The 13,945-nt window shown below is 50.5% G+C and overlaps 1 protein-coding gene across 1 annotated transcript in view; it reads right to left on the bottom strand.

The window, feature by feature from the left end:
• Positions 1–523: 523 nt before the first annotated feature.
• Znf853 (zinc finger protein 853) overlaps positions 524–13,945 on the bottom strand; it is an 18,630-nt gene continuing 5,208 nt past the window's right edge. The window contains 2 exon segments of the mRNA XM_033765068.1: positions 524–774; positions 6,432–6,481. Coding sequence (XP_033620959.1) covers positions 524–774; positions 6,432–6,481 — 301 coding nt within the window.

Here is a 13,945-nt window from a genome sequence, read left to right as displayed (position 1 = left end):
CCGCGCCCGCCGGCCCCGCCCCGCTCGTGCCCACGGGGGGAGCACTTCCGGTCACACGGGGTCTCACGGGAGAGCGGGTGCCGAGAGCGGGGTGCAGCGGGCTTGAGCCCCAGACGCGCGTGAGACTCAGACCCCCGAATTTCCCCGTCGGCTGCCCCTTGGGACTTACACGGGGGTCCAGCCCCTCGAAGTACCCCCTCTTCCGCCCGCCGGCCCCGCCCCGCTCGTGCCCACGGGGGGAGCACTTCCGGTCACACGGGGTCTCACGGGAGAGCGGGTGCCGAGAGCGGGGTGCAGCGGGCTTGAGCCCCAGACGCGCGTGAGACTCAGACCCCCGAATTTCCCCGTCGGCTGCCCCTTGGGACTTACACGGGGGTCCAGCCCCTCGAAGTACCCCCTCTTCCAGACCCAGCCGGCCTTCTCTCTCCGGAATTCGGGAGCGCTTCTTGAGGACCATTCCTGTCCACAAGACTCCCGGAGCCCACCACTTGTAGCTGGGAGGCGACCCCCATGTTGAGGGAGATCAGGCCGGCGGTGTTGCCAGACCCTGATGTAGGCAAAGGGCGTGGAGGGGCTCATCACTCTTAGAGAATGGAGGAGCAGCTGGGCCATGTCCCACAGCTCCGCCACACCTCTTTCCGGGACCACTGTTAATGCACCGGGCCAACGCGGGTGGGAGCAGGTGCACAGGCTCGTGCAAGGACAGGGTTCCTTTGTAGCCAAATGTAAGAAGGCCTTTGGGTTGCTGAGGCCGAAGTTGGAGGTACGTGTGGTCTGCACCAGGGGGAGGAAAGAGCGGTACAAGCAGAGGCAGGAGGCAAAAGTGATACAATCCGGGATAAAATCTAGGGTAAGGGGAGGTCCCTGGATTCAGTGACCACTCACAGTCCTCCCACATCCTGTCTGGGGACACAGGTGGGGTTTGATGGTGAGCCCTGGCACCCGCAGAAGTCCACGGCCTTTACTTAGGCAGGAATGTTGTGGCCCGGGGCTCTTTCCCCAGCTTCCACCCCACATGAACCATTACTTTTAGTACTTAGACCCTCAAGACAGGGCAGCCCCTCTCTTCCCGGAATTGATTTTCTCCATCAAGAATTTCAGCGCTTGGGCATGATGGCACATGCCTGTAATTCAAGCCCTCAGGTGGCTGGAACAGGAGGATTGCCATGAACTCAAGGCTACCCTGGGCTACATAGTTTAAGACCAGCCCGAAGTACATAGTGAGACCCTGTCTAAAAAAAGAACTTCAACTCCTGTTGTGAGCTTCTCAGGCTAAGGAAACACTCAGGTCTCTGCAGACAGTGCTGCTCTCCAAAGCCTTGCCCATTCCAGGCTCCAGCTTGCCCATTCTGCTCCTGAGTATGTGATATACTGGGTTATTGATGTTTTTAAATATTTTTAAATTATTAACATTTGAAAATTGAGAGTCCAACTTCTACTTTAAAAAAAAAGTGAAAAATCTAAGATTCTGAGCTGGGCTTCATCGTGCCTGCCTGTAATCCCAGCATGCTGGAATACTGAAGCAGGAGAATTGAAAATCCAAACCCAGCCTAGGCGATTTAGTGACTTAACAAGACTCTGTCTCAAAATTTAAATTTAAAAAAAATTTTTTTTAAAGTCTGGGATTTGCTCAGTACAATGGTCCTGAGTTCAATTCCCCAATACAAAACAAACAACAGCAACAACAATTAAAAAAAAAAAAAACTACCTTGAATTTCTGGCAACACAAGGTCTGGTTTGCAGGAAACTGGCCAGGAGGACCTGAGGAATGACCAGCCCATGGGGTGGGTCTGAGCATTGCCATTGTCCTCTGTGGCTACCATTCCTCACCACTTTTCTCCAGGCCACTTCCACATGGCACCCTCTGTCTGGTCTTGTGGGTATCCAAGCTTGCAAACCCTGGACTCCTAGCTTAGACCCTTCCTACCCTATGTGGCAGGCTCAGCAGGAAGCAGCATTTTCCCCCAGGGGGCTCCCATTTCCAGAGAAGGGGAGGTAGGAAAATTAACCATTAACAAAGAGCAGTGGCACAGCTAAAGAGAAACACCAAAACACTGGAATGTGGAGATACAGCCTTTACCACCCTTAGGCCTGAAGGAGAGGAAAGGGTAGAATGCTGTCCAGCCTGCAGTGAGCTGGAGGTCTGGAGTCAGGGTCACTTGGTGGGAGCTGTTACTGTACAGGGACAGTGAGGGTGGGGCAAAGAGAAGACCCTGACCCTGCCCTCCCACACCCTGTTACCTGCCCACACTGTCCTTTGGCCAAACCCACCTGGAATTGCGGGCAGGGAGCCAGGGGATGCAGCCTGCTGGGGTCAGTCTCCAGGGCCCAGAGCCAAGTAGAGAAAAATGCAGGGAGGGCCCATAAGAGCGAATCGGCTGCTTAGTCTCTGCCTTGGAACTCTCCCCCTTGTCGAGCAGGGACCCCACATCACCCAGCAAATCCTGAGATCTTCCTGGACCTGTCCTTGCCTGCTCTGTACCCAAGTCTCCATTTGTTCTCCCTCCCTTCTCAACAGAGGTTTTGAAGGAATCTATTAGGACTCCCAGGTCACCCCCTTTCCAGTCTGTCTGTACCTGAGTCTCCTGCTCAGCTAATGGTCCTTCTGATATAGGAAAAATTTAATTCCCTACTTGTTAGATGTCAGATGTGCCGAGTTCATGGTCTCACAGTGTCCGGGAATAAAGTCATGAACCAAAGGAGGAAGTTAAGAGTTTTATAGGAAATAAAGGGAAGAATAGCTCCTGGATTTCCAGGAGGGGTCCCGAATGGGTGGCCACCAAGGCTTTTTGTCAGGGGTGATTTATACAGCAAAGTCACAATGTGGGTTTAATGTGGGTCAAACTATAATGAACCTATAGAATTACAAGCATAGCCACTTAGCTACTATTGATCCAATAGGGAAACGAGTAATGCAGCAAAAATATGTGGAAAGAGCAAAAGCATGTTTGAGAAGGGAGGGGAGTATGAGTCCATATGTTCTGATCATCCACCTATGGGTCTGATGCCTATGTGGGCCCCCTGAACCAGGGGGGGTGCTAATTCCAGTATAATCTCAAGTTGTATTGTTCACTAAGGAGGCATGCAGGCCTGGCTATTGCTTCTCCGTCCTGAGGCCTTGTTGCATCCAGCCAAAATTCTGTCTTTATTTTTTGTGCTGACTTCCTTGAGGGCCCAGTCCTTCTCTGACTGCATATTAATTTCTATCTGTAATAATTCCTTAGGGTGGAGGCTGAGCAGAGAGGCTATGGCCCCCACATCCTTTGGTTTCATCCCCATCTCTGAGGGTCATCTCTCCTCCCCTTGCCCATGATGCACAGTTTGCAAAGTTCATTTCATTCATGACACTGAGGGGCAGTCAGTAAAAGGCCCCATTGTCTACCAAGTTTGATGCATCCTGGGTCAAAATTAGGGTTGTCATCCCCAAGGTGACCTGTCCCCTGCCCCAGCCTGATGATTTCCAGGGCAGAATGCTTAGGTGAGCCACCCACCATTCTGTGAGAATTAAACCTAAGCCACTAGAGCCGAGCATGGTGGCACACATCTGTAATCCTAGCACTTGGGAGGCTGAGGCAGGAGGATCGCTGTGAGTTCGAGTCCAGCCTGAGCTACATAGTGAGTCCCAGGTCAGTCTCAATTACATAGTGAGACCCTGTCTCAAAACAAACAAAAAACAAAAAAAACCTAAGCCACTAGAGCCGAGCATGGTGGCACACATCTGTAATCCTAGCACTTGGGAGGCTGAGGCAGGAGGATCGCTGTGAGTTCGAGTCCAGCCTGAGCTACATAGTGAGTCCCAGGTCAGTCTCAATTACATAGTGAGACCCTGTCTCAAAACAAACAAAAAACAAAAAAAACCTAAGCCACTAGATAGGAGACCCCAGATCTGTGTTTGTTTTATGCTCAGATACATTTTCCTGTCATTCAACCCTGAATGGTCCCTTCTATCACCTCTGCATTCTCTGGCCTGCATCAGATTCTGGGCAGTGAGCCTTGCCAACCACTTCAGATTGGCTGAGTCTGGGCACAAAACTCTCCCCCAGGCCCGGCGTCATCTTTGTCCCTGCTCGGGGCAGTGCATAGCTGTCTCGCGTGGCCCATGCTTGCCTGACCCATGTCCTTGACCCTGAACCTTCTGACTCCCTCAGTCTAGAGGTGGTGCCCCAGATGCCTGTAGGCATTGCCCCAGGGAGGTCCCTGCCAGATTCTGCACAGAGAGACCCAGGATTCAGGTTTGGCCTGCCTACCCCCTGCCCCAACCCCACAGTGTCTGTGTGAAGTGCTTGTGCATAGCTCATGCTCCTGAAGCACAATGTGGCTCCACTATTTGGGGTTCATGAACCTCCCAGTCCCAGGTAGGTCCTGGTCACTGGCCCTCTCTGGCTGCCCCTTCCTGTAGTTTCTAGGACCCAAAGCACACCCTACTCTCCTTCCCTCCAAGACTTGCAACTTTATGCCTAGACTCCCAGTCGATGCACATGCACAAGTACAACACACTGCTGCCTTCGCTTCACTCAGTAGGACAAATCCCATGCCTTGCACCTGCTGTGTGATGGACCCTGACTCTCTCCCTGAGTTTCCTGAGGCGCTCAGGCCCTGCTGTGAAGCAAAGTGGGGTGGGGGGAGACCTTCAAATTGGGGCTACATGGTTCACCCTGCTCTAAGGATTATGTGCAAAGGGATGTGACAGCCAGAAGGGGGATAGCAGAGCTGCAAAAGGTGGGGAGAGAGATAAGAAAGCTAATGGGGGCCCCAGGGGTGTGGGAGGGGCATGGGATGTCAGTAGGCAGGGATCCACAAGAGTGAGATGGCTCATGGCACCCTAGAGAAACGTGGGAACCAGCACATCTGTCCAGGCTGGGCTAAGGCCCAGCCCCCACACTTGGGGATGGACCTCACGACACCCTAATTTTTCATGGGATTGCCCCAGAGTCAAAAGTATGATCCAGCGAAGCAGGGTGGTGAACACCTCCAACATTCTGGGAGGCTGAGGCAGGAGGATAGCAAATCCCAGTCCAGCCTGGGTAACTTAGCAATATAGTGAGACCCTGTCACAAAAAGGAAAAAGAAAATAGATGGAGTGGGGTGTGGGGCATGTAGCTCAATCCCAGGTTTAATCCCCAGTAATGAAAAAAAATAAAAGTATGATCCTGTTTGGCAGTAATAAAGCATAGTAATAATGATTGTAAGTGCGTACAAGGTGTTGGTATCTCTATAGCAGATGATAGGAAACTAGAGTAGAATTTGATGCCACTTATTTAGTTGATGGGCCAGGTTGCAGATATGCCCAAGGTCTGCCCATTACTTGCCTCCCTGCCAGGCACTGATGGGCTAGAGCACAGGAAGGGAAGGGAACTGTTCCCCACCCCATGTTTAACTAAAGGTAGACAGTGCTCCTACTGGGGAGGAAGTGAGGAAGGTGAGCTGGACCACAACAGGGCCTCTTCTACCTGCCACCAGCTGCTTACATCGCTGGAGAGGAGAGCAGGTTGGCCACCTGCATGGGGACAAGGCCTACATGAGCCTGTGCACTATGGGGAGGGCAAGAAAAAGCAGGAACAAGAAAGACAGATGCCCATACTGGACGTGCCATCTTCCCCTCAATTTAGGGCACATGGGCAGAGGCAGGCTGGGGTAGGAGGGCAGCAGCTGCTCACCCACCCTTGACTTGAGCTCTGGCCCAGTGTCCCCAGCTGCTCTGGAGTTGGAGGGACGACTCAGCAGTGAGGAATACAGCTGCTACTTCCAGGCATCAGGCTCGAGGTGGAGCAAGTCCCCAAATCCTGATAGTGAGGTGGTAGCCTGAGTGCTGTGGGTCAGGGGCTAAGAAAAAGCAGAGGTCGGGGCCAGGGATTTGGCTCAGTGGTTCTGCTGCCTGCCTCGCAAGTGCAAGGTCCTGAGTTTGATCCCTGGTACCAACAAAAAGAAAAAGCAGAGGTGTCATGGTCCCTATACCATCACAAGAGGGGTAGCATTTCTGCCAGGCCTGAAAGGTGGCCAGAAACTGGGACATGGTGGGTCAGCAGAAACTTGGCTTGACTGAAGAGCATGAGGTGGAGCTTGGGGAAAGTCCCAGGGACCCAGAGGTAGCAGGGAGGAAATGGATGAGGAAATGGCAGGAGAGTGGCAGGGAGCAATCCAAAGATTTTGAGGTGACCTAGGCGGATGATGACAAGGTGACAGAAGTGAGATTTGTCCCCTTAGGAACATCCTAAGGGGATGTGGCCGTGTGGGATTCCTGACACCACTGTGAAAGACGAGGCCTCCCTCCCATTCCTTGTCCTTCCAGAAGGAGGCAGTCCTTCCTGCCTCAGTCTCCCTGCAATGCCTGTGTCCCTCAAGCACCAAGCCTGTCACCATCTTTCAGCCAGATGGCTTCAGGGCATGCTGGGAGTAAGTAATCTGGAGGGGGCACATAGCTCCCTCCTGACCTGCACGCAGACAGGTGTCCACCACGCAGGGTTGGGCCAAGTCCAACTCCCTGCAATGAAATAGAGAACAGGCAGAGGCGGGGGAGAGGTCTCTACTGCAGTCAGGGAAGGACCAAGGGGCTGGTGACTCTCTCCTCCCCCAGACTGCAGGTTCTTCTGGGGCTCTTTGCAGTTTGCTCTCCACTTTTGAACTTCCATGCCATCTTTGTGTTGCTTGATTATAGTAAAAATCCTGTCAAGTCAGTTTAACCAGAACCTCAGTCTCAATGCCTAATCAAATCCCTCATCTCCTACCCTCCCCAGGTGATGTCTGCTCACCACGGCTGCCTTCACAAGTGTCTTTACCCTGTCCACCCAGAATCCCTCTTGCTTAACAGTATTCCATCCACCAACACCTGCCTGCACCCTGCAGAATTGAGCCTGCTTCTACACTGAGGTCTCTTTCGCCTTCTTGCAGTAGGCCTGTATTAAATTGGTCTGTAGCACTTTAACTATTGGCCAGCTCTGGTTTTTTTGTTTTGTTTTGTTTTGTTTTGTTTTGTTTTCAGAGTGGCACTATTGCTCTCTGCCCACTCTGGGCATGTGACCTGGGTCAGCACCCTTCTGTTTCAGGCTCCTTTGCTGCTCTATGGCATGGGAGCCTAGGAGCAGGCCAGGAAGGCTTCCTGTAGGAGGAGACAGCTGCTGTGTTAGTCCTGGGAGCTGAGTTGGAGTAAGCTCTGCCCAGCCAAAGCGCCAGACCCTGATAGGGACTCAAGGCCAGCCAGAAGCCTGCATGTGTGGAAAGAGATGTCCTAGGCCTCACAGGTTGCAAACAGGTTCAGAGGCCTGGTACTTCCCCTATTTGATGTGTGCATACAGACAAGCCACAGAAGGCTGGTGCACAAGGGAGCTTCTTGGCCACTCCTTCCTGGCCACATGGCCTTCCCAGGGGAGTCTGGGAGGTTAGGGTAGGGATTGGGCCACGACACCCCTGGTGAATTATTTCATGAACACATTTAAATATTCCCCCCTAAAAACTACTTAGAGACACATACCACAGGTGTGGAATTTACTGTTTTATTTTTTATTTTTTGGGTATTTGGGCCCAGGGTCTTTACACTGAGCTACATCCCCAGCCCTTTTTACAATTTTTTTTTTTAACTTTAAGAGTAGGCTGGGCTCAGACTTGCCATCCTCCTGCCTCAGCCTCCCAGAGTACTAGGATCACAGGTGTGTGCCACCACACCCAGCTGAGACACAGGAATTGTATTAGTGGCAAAAATCTGTATTCTCCTCTTTAGTGCCCATTAGATTTCTTGCCTCTTACTTTAATGAAACTGCTTTAAAATCACTTCCTTCTCCTAGTGAATTTGGGACAATCTGTCAGGACTGAGTTCAGCAGTATCAGGAAAGTCCAACTGAGCAGCAGTGTCACTGTCCTTGTGTTGGGATATCCTGGGGTGATGGCCTGGGGCTGGTCTGGCAGCTCCCCTAGTGTGGACAACCTAATGCCTGCTCTGAGTTCCCCCATGGTCACTTGGCCTGGGGACCAGCCAGCCACACTGCTGGAAGCAAGAATCAAACATCATTAGTGAACAGTTTTAAAAATCACATTATTCAAAATTGGTTTGTATTTATATATTATTGCACCACTAATTACTTGCTTATTTCTACCAAAAATAAATAGACACAGGAGAGGAAATTGAAGGAGAGTCTAAAATCCTTGTCTACAACTTCAGGAAGGTAATAGATAATGCCTCAAATAATGTCAAGAAATGGAATATAGGTGTACTGCTGAGAAGTTATGAAGCTGGGTGTTTCAGCCCATGCCTGTAGTTCCAGAACTCTGGAAGGCTGAGGCAGGAGGATTACAAGTTTGAGCCCATCTGAGACCTTGTCTCCAAGGTAAACAATTAAAAAGGGCTGGGAATGTAGGTCAGTGTAGAGACACTGGTTTCAATCCTCAGGGGGGAAAAAAAGGAAGGAAGGAAGGAAAGAAGCAAGGAAGGAAGGGAGGGAGGGAGGGGAGAGACTGAGAGGGAGGAGAGGGATAGAGAGAGAGGAAAGGAAAGGAAAGGGGAAATTAAAGTCTAAATATTAGAGAAAACAACTCAAATAATTGGAAAAAACTAGAGAGGAAGGAGGAGATATGAGGATGGGGTAGTGGGACAAGGATGTCTGTACCTTGTCATAAGCCTTTTGGGGCCAGGCCTCAGGGAACAGAAAAACCTCTAAAAAGGCACAAAGTAGCCCAAAGTGCAGCCCAAAGAAATATCTACCTAGTTGCCAAGAAAGCCCTTTGACCATTATTATGCCTGAACACTCCAGAAGGGGGCAGGAAGGATTCATACTTGGATCCCTCTGTCTAGCTCTGGTCTCTAAAATAAGACTTTGAGCCCTTTTCTGATTCCCCCACAAAAAACAATCTTTTGCTTAACATATACAAATCCTTACATACATAATAATTTTATGAGAAATTAAGACTAAATATACTCTTAGTAAATGTATGAGATTAAAAAAAAAACTCCTGTTGTATTTTTTCACTGGTGACTCAGCCTTGCAGTCTGGACTGTTTTCTTCCCAAGTATCTCTCTCTCTCTCTCTCTCTCTCTCTCTCTCTCTCTCTCTCTCTCTCTCTCTCCCTCTGTGGTGGGGGGACTAGGGATCAACCCCAGGATACCCTACAGCATAGACAATAGCAGCTCTTTTTATTTTATTTTGAGACAATGTCTCACTGTGCTGCCCAGCTGCCCTCTGACTTGTTAGACTCTTGCCTGTTAGTTTCCTGAATGGCTGGGATTACAGGTGTGCACCACCATGCCAGCTATAAAAACCCTTTTCTTGATGCTCTGGTCTCTACATTTTGCTTTTACATTTCCCAGTGCATGAGTGGGAATCAAGGAGCTGGGACACTGTAGAATCTTTGTGGCCCAGCACCACCACACTGGCTCCTAGGCAGCGGCTCAGCTATGAGGACTGGACATGTCAGTGCACTGGCAAGTCAGAGCAGGCACTGCTCCCTGACTACATAATCAGATTTCTTTCTCCCATGAAACCCCCACATAGGTGGTTCCATAGGAGATTTTCTGTTTGTTTGTTTGTTTGCTTTATTTTTTTGAGACAGGGTCTCACCATGTTGCCCAGGCTGGCCTCCAACTCCTGGGCTCAAGCAATCTTCCTACCTCAGCCTCCTGAGTACTGGAACTACAGACCTGTACCACCACACCTGGCCGTAGGGGATTTTTAAAGTCTAAGGCAGAAAACTGATGGAAATGGAGCACAAAACAGCCAGTAGTATGTGTGAAACCAAAGTAACAAATCATACTTAACCTCCAAATAAAGCCACCAACCCACCTCCCATGATGCAAACAAAACCACAAGGGTTCTTTCCTCAAAGAGAACACAAAGCTCCTTTCTCTGTCTTTGGATGATGCAATTCCTCTTCTAAATGAGACCACTACCTCTTAAATAAATTTCCTTCAGCTTGAATATTGAGATATAAAGTTATCTGGAGTCAGGTGTGGTGGCACACACCTGTAACCCCAGCTGAGGAAGGGAGGCTGAGACAGGAGGATCCCAAGTTCATGCTCAACCTAGGCAACTTAGTCTGATTCTGTCTCAAAATGAAAAATAAAAAAGGGCTCAGGATGTAATTTAGTGAGAAGATCCTGGGTTCCATCTTCAGTACCACAAATTAAATAAATACATAACCATGATGAGTACACTTTATGTTAGACATTTGGGAAATGAGAGAGGGAGATAGAAAAAGTAGTTAACACATAAACAAATAGATTCATATGAACATAAGTCCAAACTACTCATAACCATTACAGCCCGCAGGTCTGTAACGGATCACGTGATCACACCTGACATTGACAGCTGTCTTCTTCTATGCTGTCCATCCTCTTTGCCCAAAGCAAGCACCCTGGTATGGCTGACCTTAACCAGAACCACAAATGGGCATTCTAGGAAGCATAATGAGAGAGGGGGCCATGAGTCAGGAAAGGGGAGAAAGGATGAGAGGCTCTGGGCAGCTGCCACTGAGGAAACCTGATCCACACCAGGGTGGAAGGGATGCCTCAGTTGTCCCAGACTCAGGTGAGGTAGTTGGGTCTTCCAAAGACACCACTTCAGGAACAGCTACCCTCCGGCATTTCTGGCTGCATGTGTGGAAGAGGTACAGTTGTGGGCTGCTAAATCCAGGGTGGGCTTGGGGTGTCCACGCACCTACCCAGAGGCTCCACCCAGTGAGCTGTGGAACACAGAATCAATGTTAGCCCAGCTCCTCTCACCAATGTAGTCCAGCCCTCATCTCAGGCTGATTCTACTCTGAGTGGGGAACACTTACTGAAGAAGAGAAGCACTGTCCATTAGGGTCATAACTGACCTGCCCCCCCCCGCCTCTCCGCCCTGTTCTACACTCCCAGCCTTCAGCATTTCTGCTGGAGGGGGTCTGGTCTAAGTGGGTGATTGAAACCCTTACCCTTGCAAGGTCAGGGCCCCTGATAGGGACATCCCATCTCCATGGTGAATGTCACTGGGGTAAGTGGCTGCAGGCCCTATGGGAAAGAGTTGAAGGAATCACTGCTATCTCTGTTTACTTAGACGGTAGACTTATAAAGTTCTTCTGTGAGGACCCACTTCCTCTGGATCTGGAAACACTCTCAGATCTAGAAACTGGTAGGCATTGTGACTTTCCACTGGGAAAGCTAACAATGTCCTTCATGGTCACTCAACTTTTTTTGTGGGATGTGTATGTCAAACAATGCCCTAGTAGCTGGCTACCCATCCCTCTTGGTCTTGGAAGCACCATGGTCACTACACACCACCAAAGACCCCCCTTGGGTATATGCTCCTGGATGCCACTCTCAAGAGGTCCTTACTGCCCACTTCTGTAGTTGTGTCCACTTTGCCCTGGTGGCCAGCCATGCTAGTCCAGGATCCTGCCATCTTCATTGACATGAGAGAGTCCAGTTCTATGAGTGCACCTCCAGAGTGAGCCCTGACCTTCCACAGGGAAGAGCCCCTGCTGAGCTTTCTGAAGAGGCTGTGGCCCCCTCCCCTGCATGCTCTAGCTCCTTGGTGGGAGCAGCATCCATGCTGGTGTGGTCTCCTGGTTCCTGCAGCTGAATCTTGCCCCATCCTTGGTGAGAAATCCTGACCCTCCCTGTGCAGATGCAGTCCTTTCCCCAGGGGCCTGGGAAATTGAGGCAGGACCTGCTCCCAGGGGTGTCAGAGTGAGAGAATGGGACAGGGAAGGGAAGGAGGCAAAGCAAGGGTGCAAAAGTGGTCTCAAGCCAGTATGGTGGTGCACTCCTGTAATCCCAGAACTCTGGGAGGCTGAGGCAGACAGGTCACAAGTTCAAGCCCAGTCTGGGCAATTTAGTAAGACCCTATCTCAAAACTAAAAAATAAAAAGGTCTGGGGGTGTAGCTTAGTGGAAAAGCTCTAGGTTAAATCCCTAGTACCACACACACAGTCTCAAATGTAAACCCTAAGAATTTTGATCAGATCCTGCAGGCAAGCCCTTTCCCTGCCATCTTGACTGGCTTGGCTTGTCCCTGCATAACTATTCTAATGGGTTAAAGGTTGACAAGGGGAGGTAGTTCCTTAGGGACATACAGCTTTTCTACATACATGGGTCGAAGAGGCTCCAGCAGCCCAAGGTCCATCTCCTAGTGAAGTTGTGAATGAAAGTTGGGGCCAGGGGAACACAAGAGTGGCCAAAAAGGATCAAAGGGGATTTGGCTAGCTAAATCTAATAATCCAGGACTTTCAGGGAGCTGGGCATGGTGGTACATGCCTGTAATCCCAACACTCTGGAGAGCTGAGGCTTGGTGGCTTGGTAAGACCCTGTCTCAAAAGAGGGCTGTGGATGGAGCTCAGTGCAAAGACCCTATTCAATCCTCCATCCCTGGTGGGGGGAATCAAGGACTCAGGGCTGCGAGGGGACACCAGGCCTCATGACTCCCTCTCCCCAAGTGGCCTTCCAACAGTGGCAAGCTCCACACCACCCCAGCACTTTACACCACATCTGGACTCTAAGGTGCTGAAACCTGCCTCCCCAAGCATCTACCTTCTGGTCTGTCCCTCCCATGAGGGTTTATTGCATATGCCCATTCCCTGGACAAGGATCACACAAGCTAAAAGGGAAAGTCAGGGGTGAGGACTGGCCAAGGGCCTTGCTCTAGAACACCCCCCAAATTCCTTAGAAACAAGGCACCATGTGGCAAGACAAATCCAGTGAAAAGCATAAAGACAAGACACTGCTCATTTTAATTTATTTTTCACGTTTTGTTTCTCACTTACCAACACATGTGTAAAACGTGGCAGGTTGTGTTAGTAAAGGAGAAGCAGGGAGGGAAGAGGGCAGAAATCAAGCAGTCACACATGGGGCATCAGGTAGAGCAAGACGTGCTTGGGGGCCAGAGGTAGCCGGTGGCCTCTTCCCCAACCTGCTTTCCCACTGTGCGAAGTCAGCAGTTGCTGCTGCTCTTACAGCCCGTCCCAGACGATTTGGTAAACAGCTTTTCTGTTGCTCCCAATCCTTGTCCTCAGTGTATCTTTCCCATTCCTCCAGCCAGGAGGCAGGGTCTGCCAGGCAGCTCCTCTCCAACCTGGTCCAGAAGGCCCCCTGATCCTGGTGTCAAGCACCAATCCCTTGAGCAGCATCTGAACAACCTGAGCTAGGGCAGGGCTGTCCCAAGCTCTGTGTGGGGGTAAGAGGCTCTTCTAGACCTTGCAGAGAACCCCAAAATGTTATCTGTATTAGCCACAGATTGTTACCCCAGGAGATGCTAAAGGGCCATAGGGGGGTTGTGAATGGGGCAGCTGAGGGTTAGAAATGCCTCTACGACCTGCCCAAGCAGAACCCCAGGCTACCCCAAAAGGAAGGTTAACTTCCATCCACAGTAGGGCTTCCTGGCATTTGTTTGCACTTTGCCTTGGTGCACACAGTTGTAAACACGAGTGTTTCCATCAGTATCGTATCCACCCTGATGCATTTCCATCATAGCATGTATTTTCAAGGCAATTGCCACCAAGAGGACAATTTAATGCCTTGGCCAGTTTTCTACCTGGTCCAGGTAAGTTTCTCCACCCTCCCAGTTTTTCTCCTTGAAATGGTTCTCATCAAGATTCATCTCCCTGCATGTCTCTCCATGTAGATATCTTATCTCTCAGGTGACTCTTATTTCTAAGTCTGATTTTTTTTTTTCAGAAAGAAAAACAATGTGGCCACCTCCACCTTAGCAATTGGCTTCCCCCTGTGCTATCTTAAATCTTGTGGATGGATGGGGTGGGGGGGTGTGAGTGTGAATCTGTGAATCTGGAACTTCTCACGGAATCCGGAGGATGATGGAAGTCTTTTCTTTTCCATGGATACTCCAGGAGACCATGAACTTGAGAGCAAGGCGTCTGGCCATCTCCACATGTGCACGCAAGGGGGGCTTCACAGGTGAAAGCGACCCGCGTCACCCGCGTGCTTCCCTGCCCTCCAGTCCCCAGATGCGCGCGGGTCACGCATCAGGGCG

This window comes from Fukomys damarensis, unplaced genomic scaffold, assembly GCF_012274545.1.
Source record: "Fukomys damarensis isolate Sample0158 unplaced genomic scaffold, DMR_v1.0_HiC HiC_scaffold_17, whole genome shotgun sequence".
NCBI lineage: Eukaryota > Metazoa > Chordata > Mammalia > Rodentia > Bathyergidae > Fukomys > Fukomys damarensis.
This window is presented reverse-complemented; position numbering and strand designations above follow the sequence as displayed.